The sequence below is a fragment of the Poecilia formosa genome, unplaced genomic scaffold (genome assembly GCF_000485575.1).
Source record: "Poecilia formosa unplaced genomic scaffold, Poecilia_formosa-5.1.2 Scaffold414, whole genome shotgun sequence".
Taxonomy (NCBI): domain Eukaryota; kingdom Metazoa; phylum Chordata; class Actinopteri; order Cyprinodontiformes; family Poeciliidae; genus Poecilia; species Poecilia formosa.
The window spans coordinates 1-27,687 of NW_006800353.1; the positions used below are offsets into that span (position 1 = coordinate 1).

The 27,687-nt window shown below is 39.1% G+C and overlaps 4 protein-coding genes across 4 annotated transcripts; 1 reads left to right on the forward strand and 3 right to left on the reverse strand.

The window, feature by feature from the left end:
• Positions 1-1,869, reverse strand: mtrex (Mtr4 exosome RNA helicase). The gene is made up of 6 exons (XM_016663325.1): positions 1,809-1,869; positions 1,658-1,720; positions 1,322-1,434; positions 844-1,018; positions 580-670; positions 1-83 (listed from the first exon to the last, which is right to left on the reverse strand). Exons 1-6 carry the CDS (start codon positions 1,860-1,862, stop codon positions 67-69), a joined length of 513 nt encoding a protein of 170 aa, XP_016518811.1. The 5' UTR covers positions 1,863-1,869; the 3' UTR covers positions 1-66.
• Positions 1,870-2,593: 724 nt separating this feature from the next.
• On the reverse strand, positions 2,594-5,059 carry LOC103155132 (superkiller viralicidic activity 2-like 2). Its single transcript, XM_016663336.1, has 7 exons — positions 4,940-5,059; positions 4,488-4,628; positions 3,869-3,935; positions 3,718-3,780; positions 3,382-3,494; positions 2,904-3,078; positions 2,594-2,730 (listed from the first exon to the last, which is right to left on the reverse strand). Exons 1-7 carry the CDS (start codon positions 5,038-5,040, stop codon positions 2,605-2,607), a joined length of 786 nt encoding a protein of 261 aa, XP_016518822.1. The 5' UTR covers positions 5,041-5,059; the 3' UTR covers positions 2,594-2,604.
• A 173-nt stretch (positions 5,060-5,232) lies between these two features.
• dhx29 (DEAH (Asp-Glu-Ala-His) box polypeptide 29) lies at positions 5,233-20,120 on the forward strand. The gene is made up of 26 exons (XM_007576719.2): positions 5,233-5,420; positions 5,730-5,803; positions 6,185-6,298; positions 6,374-6,503; positions 6,582-6,721; positions 6,808-6,945; positions 7,066-7,192; positions 7,383-7,541; positions 7,890-8,058; positions 8,195-8,315; positions 8,641-9,033; positions 9,113-9,379; positions 9,499-9,642; positions 9,720-9,896; positions 12,169-12,393; positions 12,758-12,894; positions 13,512-13,619; positions 14,831-14,959; positions 15,096-15,171; positions 15,248-15,472; positions 15,837-15,973; positions 16,872-16,962; positions 17,048-17,332; positions 17,400-17,531; positions 17,816-17,912; positions 18,211-20,120. The coding sequence occupies exons 1-26, from the start codon at positions 5,252-5,254 to the stop codon at positions 18,264-18,266; spliced, it is 4,020 nt and encodes a 1,339-aa protein (XP_007576781.1). The 5' UTR covers positions 5,233-5,251; the 3' UTR covers positions 18,267-20,120.
• pstpip2 (proline-serine-threonine phosphatase interacting protein 2) lies at positions 18,540-27,687 on the reverse strand. Its single transcript, XM_007576680.2, has 14 exons — positions 27,545-27,687; positions 26,896-26,996; positions 24,904-24,978; positions 24,325-24,359; positions 24,116-24,222; positions 23,957-24,019; positions 22,893-22,991; positions 22,584-22,629; positions 22,360-22,439; positions 22,179-22,277; positions 21,042-21,138; positions 20,831-20,915; positions 20,650-20,687; positions 18,540-20,555 (listed from the first exon to the last, which is right to left on the reverse strand). The coding sequence occupies exons 1-14, from the start codon at positions 27,575-27,577 to the stop codon at positions 20,500-20,502; spliced, it is 1,014 nt and encodes a 337-aa protein (XP_007576742.1). The 5' UTR covers positions 27,578-27,687; the 3' UTR covers positions 18,540-20,499.

Sequence of the window (27,687 nt, forward strand, 5' to 3'; positions counted from 1 at the left end):
ATTCGGGATGGTAGCAGACAGGAATACATAATGCACATTATCAGGAAGAAGGATGATGGTTTCCTCTCAAACCACGCCACGCTCTGAAATGAACAAAGAAACTCTTGTCAATGACAATAAACAACACAAAAAAATTCATTTGGAGGTCAATCGTCCCATTTCATCTTTTTTATCTTGATGTAACCTTCATTTGAAATCCTGCAGTATTCGGAAACTAGAACATTCCATGTTAGTTCCAGTCTCATTAGAACACTTAGTTCTAGAGGTTAAAGTTCACTGCTAAAAGTAATAAGAAACCTTTTCAACAGAACAGAGTCTTGAGTTAGACATTCACAGAACCTTGCATAATGTAAGGATGTTACATTATGCAAGTGACAAAGCTGGCCATCATACACTTGCATAATGTAACATGCTTACATTATGCAAGTGTATGATGGCCAGCTTTGTCACAAGTTTCTAGCTAAAATTTAAAGCATAAAAGCAAAATCTGTTAACTTCAGTGACTTTTGCATCAAGTCTAATGTTCACCGTTGAAGACAAGCAGTCAAATTGCCAGTGCCCTCTCCTTTCTGTACACACCTGCATCTCTCATGTAATGGATCTCGTCAAAGATAACCCAGGCTACCTCCCTCATGATCTCAGATCCCCGGTACAGCATGCTCCTTAGAATCTAGGCAAAAAGAAAACATTCAAGTCAGACCTGCTGCACAATGAAAACACACGTTGTCAAGAAAATCTTATAGGGAAAACAATACCTGCTACACATCAGCTATAATAGTTACACAACGTGTAGCAGTAGTATTGTATTGTAATGCCTCCACGATGGACAGATCTACGTCTCACCTCTGTTGTCATGACAAGACAGGAGGCAGTAGGGTTGATGGTAACATCACCAGTCATCAACCCTACATCCTGGAATTCTTCATACATCTCTCTGTACTTCTGGTTAGAGAGTGCTTTAATGGGACTGGTGAAGATGACTCTCTGCTTCTCTCTAAGAGCCAGAGCGATGGCATATCTGCAAGAGAGAGAAATTCATTTAGAAATAGCCCACAATGACTAATGACTTAAGAGAACTGGTCCCTCATCTCTTATTCATGTGCATAGACCCAATATTGTGGTTGTGATAAATAAATCACAAATGAAGCCTACGCATTCATTTGATTATGCATTTAGAGAATCTCATTCTTTTAATCAGAGCTAAACTCTTGAACACTATGGTGCAATAACACACTAAAAGGTTTAAAAAACTAATGCCATTAAAATCAAGTGAGAACTGTTATAACTGTAAAGGATGGAAGTTTTTATTTAGCATGCTTACTCTGCACAGACAGTTTTTCCTGCAGAGGTGTGTGCAGACACAAGCACAGACTGGTTGTTGTCGATACATAGGATAGCCTCACGCTGGAAGGGATCCAGTACAAACGGGTATTCCTGCAGGACAAGTATAACGTATGAAGAGGAAAAGAAAAAAAGAGATACAATTGTTATTGCAAACACATAAAGCAATTCATATCTAACTGAACTAACTAGTTTCTTTTCACAAAAATCAGATGTCTTACTGCAGAAAGTATGTAATAAAATTCAATAGTGTCACATTTAAAATGTATCATCAGTGTAATAAAATGAAACCATAAAGTTAAATTAACTGTTATACCTTAGCTGCTTTTCCTACTCTTGGTTTCAGAGGTTTATACTCCTCATCAGCTGGCAGAGCAACCTGTGGGTTACAGATAGCATTTAAAACAACTGAACTATAAATTAAAGAGAGCTGTTTTTGTTTTGTTTAGGTTTTTTTTTTTTTTTACCTCATGTGAGCATCCTTCCACAGTTTCCACCTGCTCCACCTTCACTTGAGGCATAAATTCTGTGAGACTGAAATAAATAGAAACATTCATATCTAAGACACAGTATCAGCAATTTCAGTGTGTGCATTATTCACACTGCAAAAAACTGGAGTGCAATAATTCTTGCCCTATGTATTTCAAGTGTTAAGAGCATGAACTCAAGAAGAATTGAATAGCAATAAATCGCGACTGATATGGAGATCTATTTAATGACAAGTCCACAGAAAATAAAGTTTTCATGTAGGTTCAAATTTACCAAAGATGAGCAGAATGTTGCTGTAAGCTTAAATTAAATAGATTTACATTAAACACATTGTTCATTACCATTTTTTAACATCAAATTCCTTACTCTTTCGGACTCTACTGAGTAGATTTCTTAGTTCCCTTTTGAGCCAAGTGATTCAACATTTATACAACCAGACAAAAATCTGAAANTTCCATGTTAGTTCCAGTCTCATTAGAACACTTAGTTCTAGAGGTTAAAGTTCACTGCTAAAAGTAATAAGAAACCTTTTCAACAGAACAGAGTCTTGAGTTAGACATTCACAGAACCTTGCATAATGTAAGGATGTTACATTATGCAAGTGACAAAGCTGGCCATCATACACTTGCATAATGTAACATGCTTACATTATGCAAGTGTATGATGGCCAGCTTTGTCACAAGTTTCTAGCTAAAATTTAAAGCATAAAAGCAAAATCTGTTAACTTCAGTGACTTTTGCATCAAGTCTAATGTTCACCGTTGAAGACAAGCAGTCAAATTGCCAGTGCCCTCTCCTTTCTGTACACACCTGCATCTCTCATGTAATGGATCTCGTCAAAGATAACCCAGGCTACCTCCCTCATGATCTCAGATCCCCGGTACAGCATGCTCCTTAGAATCTAGGCAAAAAGAAAACATTCAAGTCAGACCTGCTGCACAATGAAAACACACGTTGTCAAGAAAATCTTATAGGGAAAACAATACCTGCTACACATCAGCTATAATAGTTACACAACGTGTAGCAGTAGTATTGTATTGTAATGCCTCCACGATGGACTGATCTACGTCTCACCTCTGTTGTCATGACAAGACAGGAGGCAGTAGGGTTGATGGTAACATCACCAGTCATCAACCCTACATCCTGGAATTCTTCATACATCTCTCTGTACTTCTGGTTAGAGAGTGCTTTAATGGGACTGGTGAAGATGACTCTCTGCTTCTCTCTAAGAGCCAGAGCGATGGCATATCTGCAAGAGAGAGAAATTCATTTAGAAATAGCCCACAATGACTAATGACTTAAGAGAACTGGTCCCTCATCTCTTATTCATGTGCATAGACCCAATATTGTGGTTGTGATAAATAAATCACAAATGAAGCCTACGCATTCATTTGATTATGCATTTAGAGAATCTCATTCTTTTAATCAGAGCTAAACTCTTGAACACTATGGTGCAATAACACACTAAAAGGTTTAAAAAACTAATGCCATTAAAATCAAGTGAGAACTGTTATAACTGTAAAGGATGGAAGTTTTTATTTAGCAGGCTTACTCTGCACAGACAGTTTTTCCTGCAGAGGTGTGTGCAGACACAAGCACAGACTGGTTGTTGTCGATACATAGGATAGCCTCACGCTGGAAGGGATCCAGTACAAACGGGTATTCCTGCAGGACAAGTATAACGTATGAAGAGGAAAAGAAAAAAAGAGATACAATTGTTATTGCAAACACATAAAGCAATTCATATCTAACTGAACTAACTAGTTTCTTTTCACAAAAATCAGATGTCCTACTGCAGAAAGTATGTAATAAAATTCAATAGTGTCACATTTAAAATGTATCATCAGTGTAATAAAATGAAACCATAAAGTTAAATTAACTGTTATACCTTAGCTGCTTTTCCCACTCTTGGTTTCAGAGGTTTATACTCCTCATCAGCTGGCAGAGCAACCTGTGGGTTACAGATAGCATTTAAAACAACTGAACTATAAATTAAAGAGAGCTGTTTTTGTTTTGTTTAGGTTTTTTTTTTTTTTTACCTCATGTGAGCATCCTTCCACAGTTTCCACCTGCTCCACCTTCACTTGAGGCATAAATTCTGTGAGACTGAAATAAATAGAAACATTCATATCTAAGACACAGTATCAGCAATTTCAGTGTGTGCATTATTCACACTGCAAAAAACTGGAGTGCAATAATTCTTGCCCTATGTATTTCAAGTGTTAAGAGCATGAACTCAAGAAGAATTGAATAGCAATAAATCGCGACTGATATGGAGATCTATTTAATGACAAGTCCACAGAAAATAAAGTTTTCATGTAGGTTCAAATTTACCAAAGATGAGCAGAATGTTGCTGTAAGCTTAAATTAAATAGATTTACATTAAACACATTGTTCATTACCATTTTTTAACATCAAATTCCTTACTCTTTCGGACTCTACTGAGTAGATTTCTTAGTTCTCTTTTGAGCCAAGTGATTCAACATTTATACAACCAGACAAAAATCTGAAAATCTATCTTTATACACTTTTTTCTACATAAAAATACATGGAAAGTGCTAACTTTCCTTGCGTTTACATCCTGTGTAGGAACCACATAAGCGTGTTAAGTGCACATCTTCGGTTTGACTTATACAAGTAGTTTGTGTTTCATCTTACTTTAGGTCACTGGATGAGACTACATCATGCCGAGGTTTCTTCCCAAACACCAACTCCTCTCCGCCGTCACTGTCCGCCTCCCTCTTGACCCGAACAGACGGACCTGCATCCCTGTCAGCACCGCTTTTATCCGCAGATTTCCTGAAAGACACCAAATACAGCAGAGCATGGTTTAGCTGTCTGCGCGGAATTCAAACGCTTAAGCTCCACCAGGTTTAGCTAAAAATGTGTTCGACTCTAGTCACAACGGAGCACAGATGCAACGTAAGCATTATCCGAACAATTTACACACTTTATTCCGTTTTGTGACTTGGACAAGCTAGCTAATTAGCCGGTTAGAGCAGTTGGCATGCAAGAGCCAGCATGCCAACGTTTACGCCACGTTCACGCGACGTAAACGAGAAAGAGCACTAATATTAAAGACAAGACTTAATATGTTTAAAATATTATACCCAGTCTCCGTAGAGGCACCCGTGGGCGTCTTTTTGCCAGCAGAACCTTGTTGTTCATCGTCAAACACGCTGAACAATCCGTCTCCAAAAGGGTCCGCCATGTTTGTAAGGGACAAACTTCCCACAATACAGCATGAGGCTGTTTCGACAGTTCCGCTACGGAAGCCGTGTGGTGCAAAACGTAGACGAGTCAGACACACGTATTGACTCCGGCTTTTTCACTCTCTTTCCATAATATCTAACATCTCGCTGATGTATTTAAATCCCGTGTTTACGTAAAGGAGCCACACTCAGGCAGGAGTTGTTGACCTAATGGGTGGAAAGAAGAAGAAATCAGCCGCTCAGGCTGCCCCGGCGGCAGCAGCGGCGACCAGCTCCGGTTCTATCCCTGCAGTCGGTGGTACCGGTGCGGTGGAGGACCAGAAGAAACACGCAGCCAACAGCAAAACGAATAAACCAGCGAAAGAGACTAAATCTAAAGGTAGTGATCTGGTAATGCAATACAATGAATCAATTGCTGTTTGTTAAAACCTGAGAATCTGTCAGCAGGACGCTGTCAATAAAGGCTTCAAGGCGGTTTATGTCTAATATGAAGATCCTAATGGCTGTATGTTTTTGCCATTATTTGGTAAATTGTGTATAATTGCCACTGCCATTATTCACGTAGCGCCCTATTAAGGTTTCTGAACCATCAGACCTAATACTTTAACTTTAAGTAGGATCTGTCAGAGGATGTTAAAACTTCAACACATACAATGACATGTAGTGGTTTGTTTTGTTTTTCCCTCAGCCCCAAAGACCTACAGTCTTGCCAACACAGCTCAGGTGGATACAGGTGGAGTCTCAGACAAGTCCATTCTTAAAGTAAGTGTAACACGTCTACAGTGTCTAAAAAAGTATTTGAACTTCTTTATGTTTTGTGAGCCAAAAACTTCAGTGTAACTGGTCCCTAAATAGGGTGCAGTCCAACCATTCGTCATTGGAAATCACCTAATAAACATCAGTAATCTAATGAATACAGATGTGAACACTTTTTTGTTTGCATTTGTCACACACTTTGAAAACCCTGTCTCCATTTGCTTCCACTTCACAATTATCTGCTACTTTGTGTTGATCATTCTTTTAAAATTCCTCTACAACACACTTATTTTTACAAAAATGCCAATGTGTTGAAAGTACCCCCTTTCCAATATGAGATGTGTAGATTCTCATAAAGTTTTTTTTTTTTGTTTTGTTTTTTTAAAGGTTTCTATCCAAGCTGAGCTGGAGAAGAAAATCATCAAGCTGATCAATGATTTCAGACAGGAGAATGGGGACAAAGGGCCCATTTCTGGCAGACTTACAACCAAGAAGCTGTTGGTAGGAAGATGCCACCATTTTCATTCATCTAGCTTCGCTGCATAAACTAAATGCTGTATTTGCATGTGCTTTAAGGACCTGTACACAGCTCTGGAGAAATTCAACTTCAAAAGAGAGCACATTGAAGAGGCGATGAAGAGCAGCGTCCTGTATGGGGGCGACCTCCACTCTGCTCTCGACTGGCTCTGTCTTAACCTTAAAGATGGTAACGGAGCGCCAGCGTTCATAAGGGTGTTATTAATATTTTTTGCTGACTTTGTGAATTTCCCATTTGTTTTGCCAGATGAGTTGCCAGACGGTTTCAGCCAGCAGCTGCAGGAGGAGAGCCAGAAGAGTAGGCCTAAATTCCAGCCTCCACCGCAGCAGAAACCTGCTGAAAGGAACCCCAAAGCGTCCAACAACAGCCACACAGACGCCAACAGGGTCCGTGCCTTGAAAGATTTTTGTGTGCTTGCTAGATGAGAGTGTTTTCTGGCTCGGCATGTGAGCTTAGTCGCGTTATTTGCCAGGTATCAGAGAAGGACGAAGCTGCAAGCATGAAGGACTGGATTTTGAGGTACGCAGAACAAAGCAGTGACGACGAAGAGGAGGAGGACGAAGGAGATAAGAGGACACGCAATCCTGAATTGGATGAAAAGTTTGACCCTGTAAGTTGAATTGAACAGTCTTTGACTGAGTTGTAGGATATTTTGGGGAAGCTCTTTTCGAAAGACTTTGTGGAGCAGCTTCCAGTCTTGACGCAGAGTTTGGTTGTGTGTTATTGGTAGAATGACAGGTATTTGATCCTCACCGCGCAACTGTATGACGCCAAAGAAATGGCAGCTGATGCCAAGACCAAAGGAGACAAAATGGGGCAGAGGAAGGCACAGGACAGGATTCGGGTCATACAGCAAGGTGAATGTCATTTTAATTTACCAAGCATAAGCATATAAAGGTCTACATTTCTGTTTCTCAGAAAGTATACGTGACAATCCAGCAGGTAGATTTTCACCAAGTTGCTGTGTAATCCTGAAAAAAAGCTAAAGTGAGCAAAACTTCCAACTGTTGTGACATTTTCTCGATCCATTTATTCTCTCTTTTCTAGAAATGAAGCAGCTGGAGTCTCATCCCATGTTCAATCCTGCCATAAAAGTTGTCGATGTCCCTCAGAAGGAAAAGAAGACGCTTCCCGTGACGGACGATAAAGATGACCTGAGCTTCAGTTTGTTTGAGCAAGCAGAAAAGGACCCTCCTGCGGAAAAAGGTCAACCATAAAGTGATGACCTTAAGTTCAAAATATCATCACTTGTAACTCTACAGACATCATATCCACATAATCCTGTTATTAAGAGTTCATCTTCGTAGTTGGAATTAGGCTATTTCAAGACGCTCCTCTTGTACTACTTTGAATTACTGCTTTCAGTTTAACTCATGACCTGTTTTGGGTCATACAGTAAAACATTTTATAAAGGTGCAGAGTTAACAAGAGCCATTTTTGCAACAACCTTCAAGCGCTTTGAAAATGTTTATGCTTGACACACTAAACCTGGAGAAGCACCTTAACTGCGGTGTGTGTGTAGTGATGACCTCATGTCGCGTCGTTCTTTTGCAGTTGTGAGAAAGAACGAGCCAAAAGACATTCGTAACTTCGACTACACGGCTCGCAGCTGGACAGGAAAGTCCCCCAAACAGTTCCTCATCGACTGGGTCAGAAAAAACCTGCCCAAAAGTCCACCGCCAGCTTTCCACAAGGTTTCTGCCGGCAGATACTGGAGATGCAAGTAAGCAAAAGTGTGCACGTCTCCACGACAACGAGCCAGGTGGAGAAAAGAAATGACTATCGCTACTGATGTCTAATGGTTAGCTGAGGCTCTTGTCGTTTAGACATTATCTATGCGATGTTTTCACATCTGTCAGGGTGCGAGTCCAAAGAGTGGACGATGCCCTGGAAGTTTGTCCTACCATCTTGACTGAGGACAGCATGCAGGCTCAGCATCTGGCTGCCACGTTGGCACTCTACAACCTGGTTAAAGGGCAGGTAACTGGATTCTGTAGTTTCATTTTAAGCTATAGAAGAAAAGGAAAATGAATTCTTGGTAGAAAAAAATATTTGGATTTTTTTATGTCACCTGCTGTCTGGTGTGATGATTTCCTAAAATTAGTTGCTCCAGTCAGACTACTTTTATGTTGGTCTTATTACCAGCATGATTCTTGCTGTGCATGATGTCTAGTGAAATTTTATTCTACTAATCAATTTAATTTATGGTTTGGGTTGTGTGTGGTTTTTATTTCCATTTTATTTATTGATTTTGGTCGTTTGGAGGATGTTACTTTATTTTTACCTTCCTTCTTCCCCCACATAGTCTGTGCATCAGCTCCTACCTCCGACCTACAGAGACGTGTGGCTGGAGTGGAGAGACAGCGAGCAGCAGCAGCAGGAAGCGAGCCGCACCGCTGCCAACAAACCTCGAGACCAGTTCATATCCCGGCTCCTCACCAGACTGAAGCAGCAGCAGAACCAGAGTCAAGCCCAGCAGCCCGCGTATCACCAAGGCCAGGAGCTCAACAGGAGGGCAGGAGAAGACGTACCGGAAGACTCCTGGGAGAATCTGGCCGGTCTCGAAATTGAGGAAAAAGGAGGCAGAGATGAAGACAAGGGTGTGAAAAGTAAGCAGAAGGAAGGAGCAGCGTCGCTTAAGTCAGCCAGAGAGCTCTTACTAAAGCTGAAAGAGTCTGCACTCGCCCACAAGCTGCAGGTAAATCCTCTCTACATCGTTCAGTTTACCCCATCGTGACATAACTCCTCAACGTTCACCGAGTATTTGACCTGTTAAGGCGGAGAGAGAGAAGCTCCCAGTCTTTCAGCACAGAGGTCGCGTCCTCGAGGCTCTGCAGCGCCACCGTGTGGTGGTGGTGGCCGGCGAGACGGGCAGCGGGAAGAGCACCCAGATCCCTCAGTTCCTGCTGGAGGAGCTGCTGACGGGGGGCAAAGCCGCTCGGCCCTGCAACATCGTGGTGACTCAGCCGCGCAGGATATCAGCCATGAGCCTCGCCAGCAGAGTCAGCCAGGAGCTGGGCTGCGACGATGGACCGGGCTCCAAGGTTGTCATTCGCTCACGGGCTTGTGCTTCGTTTATTTCTTCCTGTTTTTGTGTGCCAGTGTAAGAGGCTCTAGTTGCACCCTCACCTTCTTCAATGACGATGTTTCCGGTTGAATTCAGTCGTCGCTGTGCGGATACCAGATCAGGATGGAGAACCTGTCCGGGGACTGGACCCGGCTCTTGTACTGCACTACCGGAGTTCTCCTCAGGAAGCTCCAGCAGGACAGACACCTGAGCTCCCTGACCCATATTATTGTGGATGAGGTACTTACAAACCCTAACTGAGCATAAATACGCAGATTTATGTCCTGCCTCCACTCTGTGGCATCCTTTTCTCGTAGGTCCATGAGCGCAGTGTCCAGTCGGATTTTCTGCTCACCATCCTTAAAGATGTTGTGATGAAGAGATCCGACCTGCACCTGATCCTCATGAGTGCCACTGTGGACTGTGACAAGTTTTCCAGCTACTTCAACCGCTGCCCTGTGGTCAGCATTCCAGGCAGGACTTTCCCAGTTGAAGTAAGTTGTAATTCGGGTTTGTTACACAAAGAATCTGAGTTAAAAAAATGTGTGAACAGATCTTGTGCTGTCATTATTTCTATATATTTTTGCTTGACAGGAGCCAAACCTTCTTGCAGTCATTTTAAAATGATCTTGCTTATTAAATGTGGGGACTTTAACAGCTTTCTTATTTATGTTGTATTGCTACTTTTTTAACCAGTATTCTAGGATTCCTAATTAAAAGTGCTGTAGAGCCTGACCCTTATTGTTCGTCTGTGTTTGACACACTTCCTTGCATTTTATTAGGATTGTAAGTGATAAAGCAGAGTGCAGTTGGGATGTAAAAACATGTGTTGTTAAAAAAAAATACATACAGTAAAGTGTCTTTAAGTGTCTCGTCGTTTTGTTGACGGATGATGGTGAAAGGAAATGGACGGATGCTTGGTCAAAAAAAGTGTCAAAGAGTTCATTGCTAATAATATCCTGTTGGTTAGTAGTATGAAGAAAAATACAAGGATTTAAAGGTAACTCCTGCTTCTCAGAATTGGCAGCGAGAATCATAAAATACATGATATATCCTTNTCGACCAACATTGCTGAGACAGGCGTGACGATTCCAGATGTTGTCTTTGTCATCGACACAGGGAAGACTAAAGAAAATAAGTAAGAGTTCATGAATGAAGCTATAATATCCCATAATGGGGCTGACTTTCTGTTAAATGATTACAGCACATTTTGGAGCTCATATAGTGTTAATTATGAATCACTGAGACATTTGGGGGAGAAAATGTAGCACAATTTCTGCATGTGATTTATGACACCATTCATGTGCTGGTTAATCATTATATGGGATATATTCATACCTTTTTTGCCTTTGCATGCCACATACTCAGGTGTTAAGTATGTATAATTTAAAGACACATTTCTCTGTGATATTAAAATTAATGACGCCCTAAAATACAAAACCTGAAGTATATAGTTGCAAAAATAAAATCTCTTCATACATACAGTAATATGTTGTTATATTAGTATAATTCTTATTAGTATTCCACAGCCACATTTTAGAGGTGCTGGATAATCTTTTGTCTGTTTGTCCATTTTGCCATAAATCCCACGGTAGAGCACACATGTATGACCTCAGATCGCAAAGTTACCCTCTTTAAATGCAGTTCAGGGCTTAGATAGCAAGTATTTATTTAGTAACCACTCATCACTCTACTTAAAACATCAATCAGGACGTCTGTGTTTGCTGTGGTTTAATGATCTGTCGGTCAAGGTAATAACAACACAACTACACAGTCTCCATGTAGGGATTCTCTGTTCGTACCTCTGTACTACTGAGAAACCATTTCCGGTTCTAGCTCAAGCTAAGTGTCGTCTTTTTTGTCTTTACTCTTGTTAACTAGAGTAAAGATACTAGAGTTTTCATAATTTCTGTTTGTGTGCGTGTTTCTAATAATAGTTAGGCTCCTGCAGAGAGACAACTTTGACTAGAAATCCACAACCTATGGCTTATGTTGGTCAAAAATGATACAGAACTAAATAGTATATTTATTGAATCTGTGTGTTTTAATACAGTATCTTCATACAACTCTCCTGACAGAATTTGGCACGAGGAGTATATTTATATCTAAAATCTTTAAAAACAAACTTGTGGTAAATTTAACCATCCATTTTCTATGCTTGCTTAAAACAAATGAATGTTTTGCGGTAAGGCAGCTGTGCAAACAACTAAAGCAAAAACTCCCATAGTCATTGCTGTGTATTAAAGTTTGTACATCTAACAATGTTTGTCTCCATTTTGTTTTCCACAGCCTGGTAATATCTATAAGTGAAAGTCTGCTGAACTAGCATCTTGCTTTGGGCTTCTTCAGGTACCATGAGAGCAGCCAGATGAGTTCTTTGGTGGAAACCTTCGTCTCCAAAGCCAGCGCCCTCCAGAGGCAGGGGAGAGCAGGACGTGTCAGAAACGGCTTTTGCTTCAGACTTTACCCTAAATTCAGGTTTGGAGCATTGTTTGCAGGCAAACCACAGTAAAACACTCAATATGCCTGTCCTTCATAAACGGACCTTTGGTTAGTTTTAAACATTTAAAACGTGACCATTTCCCTTTTGCGACACACGTGCTGCTCACACCAGGTTTGATGCCTTCATGGATTACTCCATCCCAGAAATTCTGCGGGTCCCGCTGGAGGAGCTTTGTCTCCATATAATGGTAATGAGGCCACCCTTTGTCACTTAGCAATAAGAAGTCGGACAAAGTCAAACAGTGTTTTTCTCCTGTGTGGTAGAAATGTCAGTATGGGTCCCCGGAGGACTTCCTGAGCCGGGCCCTGGATGCTCCTCAGCCTCAGTCCGTCAGCAACGCTGTGAACCTGCTGAGGAAGATCGGTGCATGTCAACCCGACAACCACATCCTCACGCCTTTGGGACACCACCTGGCAAGCCTGCCGGTCAACGTAAAGATCGGGAAGATGCTCATTTACGGAGCCATCCTTGGCTGCCTTGAGCCCATAGTAAGTCCTGTTTGCTGTTTTTCAGATTACTTCTAAAAAGCTTTTAAGTTACAGAGCCTTATAGAGGAAGTCACAAACCTTGATCTTTCTCTCATTTTTGCTATATTACAACCACAAACTTTACTTTTGTTCAACTGTTTTTTGCTATTGAGATGATAAAATTTCATTTATTAGTTATATGATTTGTAAAGGAAATTGATTGATCTGCATTTTATTTAGGGGTATGAGTGTAAAAAAACAAAAAGTAAAATGGGAGGAACCCTCGTACTTTCCGTCACCACATAGGATTCTGTAAATATTATTATTATTATTTTTCTTTTTAGTGATATTTTCAGCAGGATTAAAAAAAATGTCTTTCTTTCAGGCAACCATCGCTGCAGCCATCACTGAGAAGTCTCCATTTTCCACACCGATGAACAGAAAGGAGGAAGCTAACCTGGCCAAAGCCGCTCTGGCCACCGCCAACTCTGATCACCTGACCATATATAACGCATATATGGGGTACGGACCAGTTTAAAGATCCTGATGATTTGCTGACGTTTTCGGTTCAAATATTTTCATGAAACATCAAAAACTATCAATTAAAACAACTTTGAAACATCAAAGCAAAGCCTTTAAAAGTACATATAAAGAAATCAAGAGTGCTTTTGTTGGAAAGTGTAAATTTATTAATATCTGTAAAGAAGTGATCAACTTTGTTCTATTTCCATGAATGTATATTTTTTATAAGATCAGCTTTGAGGTTTCTTGAGGTCAGGAAGTTTTGCTTAAAAGCATATTAGGAAATACACAGGAAAGAGTTTTTTGGCGGTTTATTACTTCACTGTATAAAACTAGTGACTACATGACAAACTGCACTCCAAGCTCACATTTTTCCTGTGAGCACTGTGGTGTTTTTAGAAGGTTTCAGACTTAAATAGAAACTTTTAAAATGTAAAGAGAACCTTTTAATATTTTGATCACCACTTTTTTTTTTTTTTTTTTGTCAAACCAGAACTCCAACACATTAATGATATCAGTTTTGGTGTTACTGTAAAAATATACACACAAAAGTTACATTTCACAGTTTTTTTTTTCCTCTTGATTTATGCTTCTTAAGACCAATTGGTCTGGCTTAGATGCCAATTTGTTTATGTTGCATTGCANTCGACCAACATTGCTGAGACAGGCGTGACGATTCCAGATGTTGTCTTTGTCATCGACACAGGGAAGACTAAAGAAAATAAGTAAGAGTTCATGAATGAAGCTATAATATCCCATAATGGGGCTGACTTTCTGTTAAATGATTACAGCACATTTTGGAGCTCATATAGTGTTAATTATGAATCACTGAGACATTTGGGGGAGAAAATGTAGCACAATTTCTGCATGTGATTTATGACACCATTCATGTGCTGGTTAATCATTATATGGGATATATTCATACCTTTTTTGCCTTTGCATGCCACATACTCAGGTGTTAAGTATGTATAATTTAAAGACACATTTCTCTGTGATATTAAAATTAATGACGCCCTAAAATACAAAACCTGAAGTATATAGTTGCAAAAATAAAATCTCTTCATACATACAGTAATATGTTGTTATATTAGTATAATTCTTATTAGTATTCCACAGCCACATTTTAGAGGTGCTGGATAATCTTTTGTCTGTTTGTCCATTTTGCCATAAATCCCACGGTAGAGCACACATGTATGACCTCAGATCGCAAAGTTACCCTCTTTAAATGCAGTTCAGGGCTTAGATAGCAAGTATTTATTTAGTAACCACTCATCACTCTACTTAAAACATCAATCAGGACGTCTGTGTTTGCTGTGGTTTAATGATCTGTCGGTCAAGGTAATAACAACACAACTACACAGTCTCCATGTAGGGATTCTCTGTTCGTACCTCTGTACTACTGAGAAACCATTTCCGGTTCTAGCTCAAGCTAAGTGTCGTCTTTTTTGTCTTTACTCTTGTTAACTAGAGTAAAGATACTAGAGTTTTCATAATTTCTGTTTGTGTGCGTGTTTCTAATAATAGTTAGGCTCCTGCAGAGAGACAACTTTGACTAGAAATCCACAACCTATGGCTTATGTTGGTCAAAAATGATACAGAACTAAATAGTATATTTATTGAATCTGTGTGTTTTAATACAGTATCTTCATACAACTCTCCTGACAGAATTTGGCACGAGGAGTATATTTATATCTAAAATCTTTAAAAACAAACTTGTGGTAAATTTAACCATCCATTTTCTATGCTTGCTTAAAACAAATGAATGTTTTGCGGTAAGGCAGCTGTGCAAACAACTAAAGCAAAAACTCCCATAGTCATTGCTGTGTATTAAAGTTTGTACATCTAACAATGTTTGTCTCCATTTTGTTTTCCACAGCCTGGTAATATCTATAAGTGAAAGTCTGCTGAACTAGCATCTTGCTTTGGGCTTCTTCAGGTACCATGAGAGCAGCCAGATGAGTTCTTTGGTGGAAACCTTCGTCTCCAAAGCCAGCGCCCTCCAGAGGCAGGGGAGAGCAGGACGTGTCAGAAACGGCTTTTGCTTCAGACTTTACCCTAAATTCAGGTTTGGAGCATTGTTTGCAGGCAAACCACAGTAAAACACTCAATATGCCTGTCCTTCATAAACGGACCTTTGGTTAGTTTTAAACATTTAAAACGTGACCATTTCCCTTTTGCGACACACGTGCTGCTCACACCAGGTTTGATGCCTTCATGGATTACTCCATCCCAGAAATTCTGCGGGTCCCGCTGGAGGAGCTTTGTCTCCATATAATGGTAATGAGGCCACCCTTTGTCACTTAGCAATAAGAAGTCGGACAAAGTCAAACAGTGTTTTTCTCCTGTGTGGTAGAAATGTCAGTATGGGTCCCCGGAGGACTTCCTGAGCCGGGCCCTGGATGCTCCTCAGCCTCAGTCCGTCAGCAACGCTGTGAACCTGCTGAGGAAGATCGGTGCATGTCAACCCGACAACCACATCCTCACGCCTTTGGGACACCACCTGGCAAGCCTGCCGGTCAACGTAAAGATCGGGAAGATGCTCATTTACGGAGCCATCCTTGGCTGCCTTGAGCCCATAGTAAGTCCTGTTTGCTGTTTTTCAGATTACTTCTAAAAAGCTTTTAAGTTACAGAGCCTTATAGAGGAAGTCACAAACCTTGATCTTTCTCTCATTTTTGCTATATTACAACCACAAACTTTACTTTTGTTCAACTGTTTTTTGCTATTGAGATGATAAAATTTCATTTATTAGTTATATGATTTGTAAAGGAAATTGATTGATCTGCATTTTATTTAGGGGTATGAGTGTAAAAAAACAAAAAGTAAAATGGGAGGAACCCTCGTACTTTCCGTCACCACATAGGATTCTGTAAATATTATTATTATTATTTTTCTTTTTAGTGATATTTTCAGCAGGATTAAAAAAAATGTCTTTCTTTCAGGCAACCATCGCTGCAGCCATCACTGAGAAGTCTCCATTTTCCACACCGATGAACAGAAAGGAGGAAGCTAACCTGGCCAAAGCCGCTCTGGCCACCGCCAACTCTGATCACCTGACCATATATAACGCATATATGGGGTACGGACCAGTTTAAAGATCCTGATGATTTGCTGACGTTTTCGGTTCAAATATTTTCATGAAACATCAAAAACTATCAATTAAAACAACTTTGAAACATCAAAGCAAAGCCTTTAAAAGTACATATAAAGAAATCAAGAGTGCTTTTGTTGGAAAGTGTAAATTTATTAATATCTGTAAAGAAGTGATCAACTTTGTTCTATTTCCATGAATGTATATTTTTTATAAGATCAGCTTTGAGGTTTCTTGAGGTCAGGAAGTTTTGCTTAAAAGCATATTAGGAAATACACAGGAAAGAGTTTTTTGGCGGTTTATTACTTCACTGTATAAAACTAGTGACTACATGACAAACTGCACTCCAAGCTCACATTTTTCCTGTGAGCACTGTGGTGTTTTTAGAAGGTTTCAGACTTAAATAGAAACTTTTAAAATGTAAAGAGAACCTTTTAATATTTTGATCACCACTTTTTTTTTTTTTTTTTTGTCAAACCAGAACTCCAACACATTAATGATATCAGTTTTGGTGTTACTGTAAAAATATGCACACAAAAGTTACATTTCACAGTTTTTTTTCCTCTTGATTTATGCTTCTTAAGACCAATTGGTCTGGCTTAGATGCCAATTTGTTTATGTTGCATTGCACGGTAAGTAAAGGCATCATCGTTGCCAAACTGTGATTAAAAGAGTTAACAATTGACAACCTAATATTTCAAATGTCAACCATTCACCATTAGTAATGTCAGAATTGTATACGTTTGTTTTCTGGCATAAAGTGATTTTATTTCCTAGATCTGTGTTTTCTGATTGTGTTTTGGAACAAAAGTAGATGGGGGGAAAAAAATGCTTGTAATCCAAAATGTGCATTTTTGTGTTTATAGAATTTGCTGTTTTCTTTTAGATGGAAAAGCTCACAGACCGAGGGACTGAGAGCGGAGATGTCCTACTGTAGAAAACACTTCCTCAACCGAACGGCTCTGCTCACCATAGAGGTAGCGTTTGTGCTCGCTCTTCACCTGCTCTCACCCAAGCTCCTCACGTCCCTCCCGTAACGTCCAGTTCCCTCTTGCCCTCCAGGACGTGAAGCACGAGCTGATGAAGATGATGGAGCAGGCGGGTTTCTGGTCCTCTCGCTCGAAGCAGCGGGCGGCCGCGCTGTCCAAGCAGCAGATCTGCATCCTGAATGCGGCGCTGACGGCGGGGCTCTACGACAGCGTGGCGCGGGTGCTGTGCAACCCCCCCGTGGACGGGCTGGAGCGGGTGGCCTGCACCGTGGAGACGCCTCAGGGCAGGGCTCAGGTCCATCCTTCCTCTGTTAACCGTAACCTGCAGGTGCACGGCTGGCTGCTGTACCAGGAGAAGGTAGTTTCCTGTTCGCTCCGTGTCTCTCTCTCTGTGCAGCTTTTGCTGATAAATGTTCCCCCTTTAGGTTAAATACACCAAGATCTACCTGCGAGACACCACCCTGGTTTCTCCGTTCCCCATGCTGCTGTTCGGAGGCGACATCGACATCCAGCACAGAGAGAAGCTCATGACGTTAGACGGATGGATTCATTTCCAGGTCAGAACTTCCCCTGCAGCATGTGTATCGTATTGAACCCTAACAAGAAATTCTTGTCAAAACTTGACTTGAATCTGTTTTATTTGTAAGATTCTGTCACAATTTAGTGGATTTTATAAAATTAGAGGAAAAAAATGACAAACTACCTCTTCCCTTTTTGTAAAGAGAGCATTTACTAGTTTACTTGTGCTAAAGCAGTTGTTAGTTAACGCGTCACACGTCTGAGTCTGACCTTCTGTTCTTCTATGGTCAATAGTTAGAAATTTTGTTGTTCCACTTTTAAGGCTCCGGTACGGATTGGAGTGATCTTCAAACATTTGAGGAAACTGATGGACTCTTTACTTGAAAGGAAGTTGGAGAACCCCAGAATGAATCTGGAAGGTAAACGTAAAATAAAAGAAACATTTTCTATTATGCTTCCCTGAACCTTGATCACCTGTAACTTAGTTACTCCAGAACTTCAAAAATCCTCTGAACTGTGTCACACCACACATCAGCAGTTTGAAAGTTATCGCTCTACCTTGGCTACAATTTTATCACTTAATTTAAAAAAATAACTTTCATTCTTATTGTTGTTTATTTAAGACAAATTGCTCCTCTGTCTGTACGACGCCCCTTTCTCTAGCTAGAATCTAAATTTAGACGGCAGATCGTACAATAAAATGTCTTCTCATTGTAGGTGATGCAACCATCCAGGTGATTCTGGATCTGATCAAATCTGAACACGCTGCGTAACATCAGGAGCTGCAGGTCACTGAAGAGGACTCATTTTACTCACATTGAGGAGAACTGTAGATAAAATGCATACAAACACACTGAAATGTAATCCCCAGATAATAGTTAAGGTTATTTTCAATTATTGTTTTAATAATGTTTATTGTATCATGACTGACAAAAAATTAAATTACAATCAACTGTTAAAATAAAGTAAAAACAGTTTAGATTTTATCCTTCGGAGGAATACTTATGTTTTGTGGATTTTTGTTAAAACGGTACAAGAAAGGCGACTTTTCTTTCCGTGACATCCAGATTCGGTCCCGAGATCTATAATGTTTAGAGCTTGGCATGTTGAATATTTCTTATTAAAACGTCTGATTTATATAGTAGCATTGGCATATGGAGGGGTGAAGTGTCGTCATTCTAAGATCTGAACTCTCTCTACAGCTTTCAGCTGAAATTAACAGCTTTCTTTATCAAGTGAAGCGGGTTTTCAGTAACCATGTCGTGCCGAGCAAAGTGCATAAAGATGCTGCACAACATGTGACAGATCAGAAATTGGTACTGCGCTGCTGACGTGCCTGGAGGAAGTGTTTTCTGTGTTTGGAGTAAAAAATAAAAAAATAAAAAATAAACGGAACAAAACAAATGTATTTGTTTGGTTATACAGGCACAGAACAACACTTTGGAGAAAATGACAAAAGTCAAAAATGATTATGTAGCCACAATAAGAACTGCTGTCTAGTCCAGAAAGATTTACAGTTTCTTGGAAAAGTAGGAGTGCCGACTTGTGCAGATTTTATAACTTGACACAAGTAAACGCCAGTGAACTATATTGGGATTTTATGTGACAGATTATTACTAAGTAGCACATATTTGTAAGATTAAAGGAAACTCGCACTTTTTTTTGTATTTTTTGTTTGTTTTGCAAATAAAGAAAAAAGTCGGGAAAGCATTATGTTTAGCTCAGTACTTTGTGGAACCATCAGTTACCATAGAGTTTTCTGAGATATATTTTTTTGGAGAATATTGGTGAACAGCAATCGTGAAGATTTTCAACTGGGACGCTCTGAGGGATCTTAGGGTTGTTTGCCACATGAAGGCTTAGCTAGCCCTAGCTCTTTACAAGGCCTGTGTGTAGTCTGCCAAGTTTCAGTCGGTGTGCAGAAACCATTTCCATGGTCAGGTGATCTTTTTGGTTGCTCTGGGTTCATACAGGGTTAACGAGCACTGAATAGAAATTCACACCACACTTTTCAGGTCATTTTTATCAAAAAATATTTAAAAACGATGCATCGTTTTTCCTTTGATTTAACAGTTATGCACTCTGTTGTGTTTTGCTCCATCACATACATACGACTTGCCATGAAGTTTATGGTTGCAAAATGTGAAAAAAAATTCAAAAGTTATGAAATGCTCTGAAGACGGATGAAGCAACAATATTTCCTTTTTCCTCTTTCCACCGTCTCAAACTGAACTTCTTTTAACAGAATCATTCATAAAAATACAGATTTGTCTGCAGAACGACAAATTCAAAGGGCATGGCTTCAATAATTTAACTCGTTTTCACGAGATTTCAAATGAAAGTATTGATGGTCTATATTATTTATTATATAATTTATATGTACATCGTATATATAAAGATGGATTTGAAAGAGGATTTTTTTTTTTATTGTCTTGAACAATTCGCAAAAATGTAACAAGTTCAAGTTGATAAATAACTTGGACTGGGACTTTTTTTCTTCCTTACAATAAAAACGTGAGAATCTTGCCACTCACGAGACAGCGGTCAGTCACTTTCACATCAACAAGGAAACGAAAACTGGTTAACAAATGGCATGTTTAAATCTGGGAAAGTCTTAAGTTAATGCAAAAAGAAACAAACAAAAAATCAAAGCACAGTTAATATAAACATATAATCCAACCTAACTGCAGAATTCACACTGCAATTAAGTTTGCATTATCATCTTAAGATTTATGTCTGGTGATCTTCCATGAAGTAAAACACTGATAGTGATTGCTTAATGTGATCAATACATTTATTTTATATATTAACTTCAAACCTACTTCCACTTCTTTTGTTTCATAAAACTACATTCAACACACGAAGAAATCTAAAGTGAAACGTAGTCTGTACACATAGTTATGACACAAATTTTCCATCTGATATGACCGTGTGTTTACAGGAAGCCTAAAAAGGGGAAGCGATGGGCTATAACGGGTAAGTCTGAAACTGCTGGAGATGTATGTGCTAATACTGGATCACGCTGTAATCTCCGTCCTGCACCAAAGAGTGGCGCGCGTCATCTGCAACGAAAGGACAGCGCAATTCAGAACATATAGCAAAATCTGCAAAAAAAAAAAAAAAAAGCAGAGAACTCTTTAGTGAAAGAAAACGCACCTCTATTGTTCTGTGTTGGATCAGGAAGCGGTCCCCTTCTGAAAATTCACAAATTAACATTGAAACATAAATTGTGGCCTTTTTTTGTTGTTGTTGCAGCAGCAAAGAACAAGTCATAAAATGAGAAGGTAACGAAAAAAAATAAAATAAATAAAAATTGTATTTCTTTTTTTTTGCTTACCTCACAGCTGGTGGAGGCACCCGGGAAGGCGGTGGTCCGGTTGGAGACCTCAGGCCCGTGTAGAAGTTCTCATATGCGACTGGAGCTGTTCCAGACAAGCACAGAAATTGTTCACTTACTGGCAAATAATAGTAGATAATTACTTCCCTCTGTTTATGGGACTGGTTAATTGTTAATGGCACGCTATTATCAGTTTGTGTTCCAGTCACACCTGCGGGTTTGTCTCCGGTCCGTCTGAGATTCACAAAGTGTTCGATATCTTCCTGGATGTCACATTGCTCCAGTGACCTTCTAACTTCCTCGTACAGCTTGGCACACACAGACACATAAAACACAAAATGTTATGCATGTTTTTGCTCTGATAAATGCAGTTACCTATTTAATGAGTAAAAAAAAATGGTCAAAGTAGTAAACTGGATAGGCTGGACAAAGGGCAACGTTAATCAGAGAAAGTCTGAGCTGTTTCACACGGGAGGACAGTTCCGGTGTCCAGATGATCAGGCGACAGAGACGTGACCCAAAAATATTAGTCGCGCTTCCTGTGGACAGTGTTCGACAAAACAATGACTCAAGGAGTCTGAATACAAATTAGATATTTTTGGAAGCATTTCCTTCCGCTTTAGATTTCATCTGCTACTTTTTTTTTGCTGAACTATTAGAAAAGCTTCTAATAAAACACACTGGCTTGCGGTTGCAACTTAGCAAAAGGTGGGGAAAAAAAAAAAAGATTTTGCAGGCCACTGTACGAGCAACACCTATTTACAGTCCAAGACCGACATTTATTTTCTGATGCCTGGTGATGTCTGACTCTTAAGCCGCTAAGTGCTTAGCTGTGGTCTGCAAGTAGCTGTTAAATGTCTCCGTCTGCTGTGTGGTGGGAGTGCAGCGGATTAAAATGACTGAGTCAGCACTGTTCCCACTACCTGGAACAACAGACACCAAAAATCGTCACACCTAAGGAGATCTAAATCCAAAACAATAACCTCAGAGAAGCCTACGGAGCTCATTACCCTTTTGATGAGTCAAAAAATATTGACTTTAGCACCTTAAAGTACCTATAATGTCCGAATGTACATGCTAATTTCACAATGAGTCTAAAAACTCATTGTGTTTGCATTTTGCAATGTGAACTTGTACTTAAAAATGCATTGAAAGTCTTGACGGCCTGACATAAACCCTCGCAAAAAAAACGCCGTTTGTGCTTCGATAGGCCAGCTGATTAAGGAAGCAGCTCTATTATTGCTAGAGAAATTATAAAACGGTTCCTTGTCGGCGATTTAAAAACTGTGCACGTGTGACTGCAACGTTAATGCGATGTAGATCGCAGCAATCCCAATTTTAGCTTTACCTCATCGCTGGTGACACATTGCTGCGAAAGCTGGTTGAGGTGAGTCCACACTGTGTTCCTCAGGAAGCTAATACGCTCCATCGACTGTTTTTCAAATATCTGGGATTGAAAAAAATATATAAAAGAATTGGCATTTAGCACATTGCGTGTCTAATGCATTGATTGTTATCCTCAGCCTTACCTCGCAGGCGCTCACATGCTCCTTCAGCCAGTCGTCTCTAATTTTCCCCAGGGTTACGACATTCTGTTGGTATAATCTGTCTGCCGATGAAACAGATCCATCACGACAGATGTTCAGTTATATCGATTGGTTTTGTCGATCCTTTAGTGCTTAAAAGTCATACTTTAACGTAATCCAGCCAGTTCATCCTAGCGTTGCTTTTTTTTTTTTTTTTTTTAACTTACCTGCTTCTTCTGCGTTCAGTTTTGCCTGCTGAGCTTTTGACTGGAGCTGGAAAATAAATAACAGAAGCCTCAATGTAAATTAGGAATGTCTACAAGGAAAAAAAACACAAAAAAAAAACAGTGACATTTTCCAAAAATATCAAGTTAGAGATAATGCAGTTTACCCCTAAACTGGGATTAGCGTACACAGTGATCATTTATTCTGACAAACACCAAGCTTACTGAAGTTCAGAGGTTCAGAGTAGCAATTGTACTTCATCTTTTTTTTTCTTTTTTTTATGTAACACTATGATAGGTTTGTCTGTGTACCTTCTCCACAAGCTTGGTGTTGTTGGTGTTAGTGTTTCGGTTCATGTTCTGATCCGCTTCTTCTTTGTCACGGCACTTCTGCTCATATGTTTTCTTGGACTGGGCACAAAACCACAGCAGTTAGGAGGAACTGTCATCATTCTGAACTTTTTGTCACCACAAAGAATCAAAGCAAAACATAAATAAAACAAAGGAAATAAGTCTGTCGTAATTAGTTCTCCTTTCTCAACTAATTAACATCAAAATTTGCACGCTTTTCACTGTGAAGCCATGACTTTTTTTTTTTGTAAATGGTATACTCAGATGCTCAGACTTGATGCAACTCGATGGAGCAACTTCCTCCATCAAAGTAGAAGTAAAGAATTTGATATTTTACACGCAGTTGAAACTGTTTTGATGATTCTGCGTGTCCTATTTTGCTTCCTATACTACTCCGGGTTCTCATTTTACACGATAGGTTGCCCAAAAGTAGTGGAAAACAAGAGACGACTAGCGACATGTTTGTTTTCACTTTTATAAGTGTGAGTATTCCAACTTTGGTTTACATAAAACTACTTAAAGGTATGTGGAAGAATTAAAATGAACTTAAATTTTCTTGTAGATCTTTTTTTTCCCCCATTACAGACTGAAGTCACAAATTGGACTTCAAGAAAAAAGTGGAAACATTTGAGAACATGGTTAAAATGTTAGGAGAAGAGTGAAAATTCTCGGTTCTTTCTAAGAAGCACCCACAGCATGTTTACATGCTGAAAGAGAAAACATTTATTTTTTTTTTTAAAACTTGATCTAAGATATTTACAGAAGTCGCCGCAGGCCTTTGCACTAGAGTCATTTCTACTTTTTGTTCGTATGTTTTTTCCATTATTCACACGTGTTGATTTATAGAACACTTTACAAAACAACTAAAGTAATTTACAAAGATAAAAAAAAATCCAGACAAGGACGACCACTGACTAAATCTGTCATTTTCAGCTACCACTGTTTTATAAAAGATTAACGTATTTTAAGAGGTTTTACACACTCAAATCTGAAAGGTTCCGTAACATATTTTCATCTCAACTCACATCCATCGTCTTCTTAAACTGTGAGGACTTCTGTTTGTGGAGAGCATCCATCTGTTGTTCTATCTAAAAAAAGAAAAAAAAAAGAAAGAAAGAAAAGGTTACACGTCAAATTAACTCAGGTCACCTAAAATATATCACAGCATAAATAAGAGCACCAACTTTTTTCCTTGCTTCTTTTTGCTTTTCTTTGAAGTCTTCCAGTTTCTTGACCTCTTCCCTCATACTCTGCGCCAGTTGTAAGTGTGATAGACTAACATGTTCAGTCTCTTAAAGGAGAAAAAAAACCAAACAAACACGCTTTTAGTTGCATTCAGCGTGGAAAGCATGAACTCTAAGAGTCATTATAGCATTGCTGTCAAGGCACTTACGTAGTTTAAACACGTCCAGGGATCTTTTTAATGTGCTTAAAATATAAAAGTAAAACAGATTACCACTCCAAATTTACATAAATGAAAAAAGTTCATTACCATATAGTTTCTTCCAATTGAAATGTCCCTATTCTTTTGTCACAGGGACAAGATGCTCTAACTTTTGAAAAAGGACTAATCAAGTGTCATAAAAGGAGATACCATCATCTTCACATATCCCTCTTCCTTCCTCTTAACACTAAAACCAGAACAGACATTTGACTAAAATGGAAACTTGTGTTTTTGAATAAGTAGCATGTTAGCAATAGGGACCGACTAACATCAAAAGGAAACTGAGAAGGGACCAGTATCGTCTGCTATTTTTTTATTTTAATGGTACTTATATTTAAAATGTGTTTGAATGAAATTGTCGTGCTTTTGCTGAACGTATCCGTGCCTAAATCTGGAAGCAAAGGCACAGGAAATTTATATTTCTGCAGGAAATATATCTACGCATTTAACAGAGCAAAATGCTTGTGTGCTGTATTTACAGTTGGTCAGTGGAGTAAATGGCTGCATCCGGACGGGGAGGTTGCTTACTTCATCTCATTGTGTCCACAAACTTTCTTGGACAAACTAAGCAGGTCTTTGGCGTACCTCTCTTCGATCGAAGCCCTGAAAGGAACAGTTAATAAACAGTGAGTCTTTTAAGAGAGTAGATATGTTTAAAAATGTAGCAGAAGCTATCTTCCAGTGTATTTAATAGTGATTTTACATTATTTAATGTTACACAGTTGTGCAGTTTTTAAGTGTAAGGTAAGAGATCCATGGCTTTTACCACTTATATGCATGCAGGTCTGAAATGTTGCATGCAGGTTTTAAACTTCTGTCGCTAACATCCTTTTCACACATCCTTCCAAAATAGTTCAAACTCAGTCGTAGTGGACAGAGAAAATTTTTTGGAACGCAGATGCCTATGTCATAAATAATGCCTTTGTGCCTCTGCATTGCCCTGCTGCTAATGAACTACTGCCCCAGTCTTAGTCTTCTGCAAAACCAAACCAAGCTTTCTTTCAGCTTTAAAAAGCTTTATCCATTTTTCCATCAGCTCTCACCAGCTTCACCAATCCCTGCTAAAGACACACAACCCTACACCATGAAGCCGCCACACACTATATATATATATATAGGTCTAAAATACATTAGTTTCTGGTTCTAACATAACAAAATGTGGAAAAAGTTAATATTTTTGCAAAATGCTGCACCACAAACGTCTCCAAACAGATGCTCACTTTGCATCTCATTGCAGAACAGACTATTTGGAGGAAGATTTGTTTGCATATCAGCCTCTTGCTTGACTGATAAGCAAAAAAGGAATGTACATAAGCTGACTTGTTGCTTTGAAGCATTACCGCTGGTTACAATTCATGCTGACATGATGCATGAAAAGTACGTACAGTTGCTTCTTTACAAGTTACACCTGATGACACAGCTGAGAAAAATTGACTACATTCACCTACATTTGCCACCTGTGTCATGCAGAAACAGCTACATCAAGAGCTCAGAAGACTGGCTTAAAGTTTATATTGAGCTACTTATAAACCAAAACTGATTACCGGTATTTTGCTTTTTATGTTGGGCACACCAAGACCAAGCCCAGGCCTTTACACAGCAATCAATCAAGTGAAGAAACGCAGCACACAGATACCAGAGCAGGAAACAGCTACTCTAAAACTATTTTAGAACAAATATCCTTTAATAGTCCATTATTTTCTGACGCTGACTAGTAAACAGTAACACACAGCAGGTACAAAAACTCCCAACAAGGTTCTGCAAGAACAGACATGGTTTGAAGGCTCAATTCCCTTTAATTCTACTTTCCATTTATACAGTTTTAGATATGTTAGCTCGGTAACGTCTTTTTACAGCAACTGCCATGATCAAAAAGTCTTACTTCTTGTATTTTGCGAAGCAGTTTTGTCCACAGCATGCTTTCCTTTTTAATTTAAGGAACTTTCAGTTGTGGTATTGTGCAATCTACTTTTCTAGCTATTTCTATAGTTTATTACTGTCAATAATAATGACATGAATAGTGTTCTGTTGCACTAAATCATAATAAGCTCCTCAATAATTTACATTACTTTAGCTCAGGTTAGCGGTAGAAATAACAGGGTTTAACGTGTGTGTGTGTGTGTGTGTGTGTGTGTGTGTGGTGGGTGATAGCGCTAGGGTAGATTAATTATTATAGGAGGAAGGAGGAATTTAGAATGCAAACACATGACTTTGCATGACTCCACAATAAAATACGCCAAAAGATGCTTCACGAACACACTTTACTACTTAAATAATCAAGAAATGTTAGAAGGGGATCAATTTAGAGTAGTTAAGTGTAGAAAATAGCCTTTTGTAGTCTTGCTGCTCCAAGAAGTAACACACATTATTATATCTTTTCCTTTAGTATCTTAAATAATAAACTTTATTGCTTCCCACACTGACACAAAAAGCTATAGTTCCCGTTGCTTTAGCTTTTGGTTTTGGAATTTGGACCTGAGTATAATCAATTTCCTGAGCATGCATGAGAAAAGCCCTTACCTAGCTTTCATGAAGTCCTCCACCTCTTTGCATGTTCTCTTTCCGTCATTGAGATACTGAATGATGGCATCATAGCCAGCAGTGGATGTCAGATCTGGACACTGAAAAAAAAAAAAATAATAATAATAATTAGTTTTATTTTCTTCATTTAAAAACACCTTCTAACATGTTCTCTTAACATACTATTTTAATTGTAACATGTTCTGCCTATGCTGTTGGAATTAGAAAAACTTCAATTTCCACTTTATTTATATTTTGAGCTTTGCACCTATGTTAGAGTGTGACCCAGCAAAAATAATCTCAATTTCTACTTCTTTTGTATGGTACAACAAGATCAATAAATGCAAATTTGATTAAATTTGAGATTTTAGAGGGGTGGGGGGAGTCAATTATAATTGTGCAAATTTGTTATGAGCTTTTCTGTTTCGTGCTACCAGTTAAGAATTAAAGTACTGTATGTCCTCACTTGAGTATGTAACAGGTACATGGAACATAAGCAATCAATGAAAAGGCTTAATATTATCAGATCGAATCTAACTAAATTATTATCTGCATCAAGTTTTAAATTAAAAAGTACATAACTGAGGCGTATAAATTTTTACATTTAATCTCCATTAGAAAATAAAGCGGAATACAAAAAATACCTCACCCAGAAAAAATCTTTGAAGTGAAGGTTCTTCATGACTGAAACACAGAAAGCAGCAGAGAGGCAGGGTTGCCTGGGCTGCAAGTGTGTACATTCCCTCTGCAACAAACACTGTGTGTCAAGTGTGAACAACTCTCTTGGGTCAA

Bases quoted from the DNA above. Each gene is read 5' to 3' on its own strand.
- LOC103155132 (XM_016663336.1), bottom strand. From the start codon at position 5,040: ATGGCGGACCCTTTTGGAGACGGATTGTTCAGCGTGTTTGACGATGAA. The intron at 3,936-4,487 runs GTAAGATGAAAC...TATTTATTTCAG, and splicing joins GTCTCATCCAGTGACCTAAA to TCTCACAGAATTTATGCCTC. The intron at 3,781-3,868 runs GTAAAAAAAAAA...TGTAACCCACAG, and splicing joins TGGAAGGATGCTCACATGAG to GTTGCTCTGCCAGCTGATGA.
- mtrex (XM_016663325.1), bottom strand. From the start codon at position 1,862: ATGCCTCAAGTGAAGGTGGAGCAGGTGGAAACTGTGGAAGGATGCTCA. The intron at 1,721-1,808 runs GTAAAAAAAAAA...TGTAACCCACAG, and splicing joins TGGAAGGATGCTCACATGAG to GTTGCTCTGCCAGCTGATGA. The intron at 671-843 runs GTGAGACGTAGA...CTTTTTGCCTAG, and splicing joins GTCTTGTCATGACAACAGAG to ATTCTAAGGAGCATGCTGTA.
- pstpip2 (XM_007576680.2), bottom strand. From the start codon at position 27,577: ATGAAGAACCTTCACTTCAAAGATTTTTTCTGG. The intron at 22,992-23,956 runs GTGAGTTGAGAT...TTTTGTGCCCAG, and splicing joins AGTTTAAGAAGACGATGGAT to TCCAAGAAAACATATGAGCA. The intron at 22,278-22,359 runs GTAAGGCTGAGG...TTTCAATCCCAG, and splicing joins AGCATGTGAGCGCCTGCGAG to ATATTTGAAAAACAGTCGAT.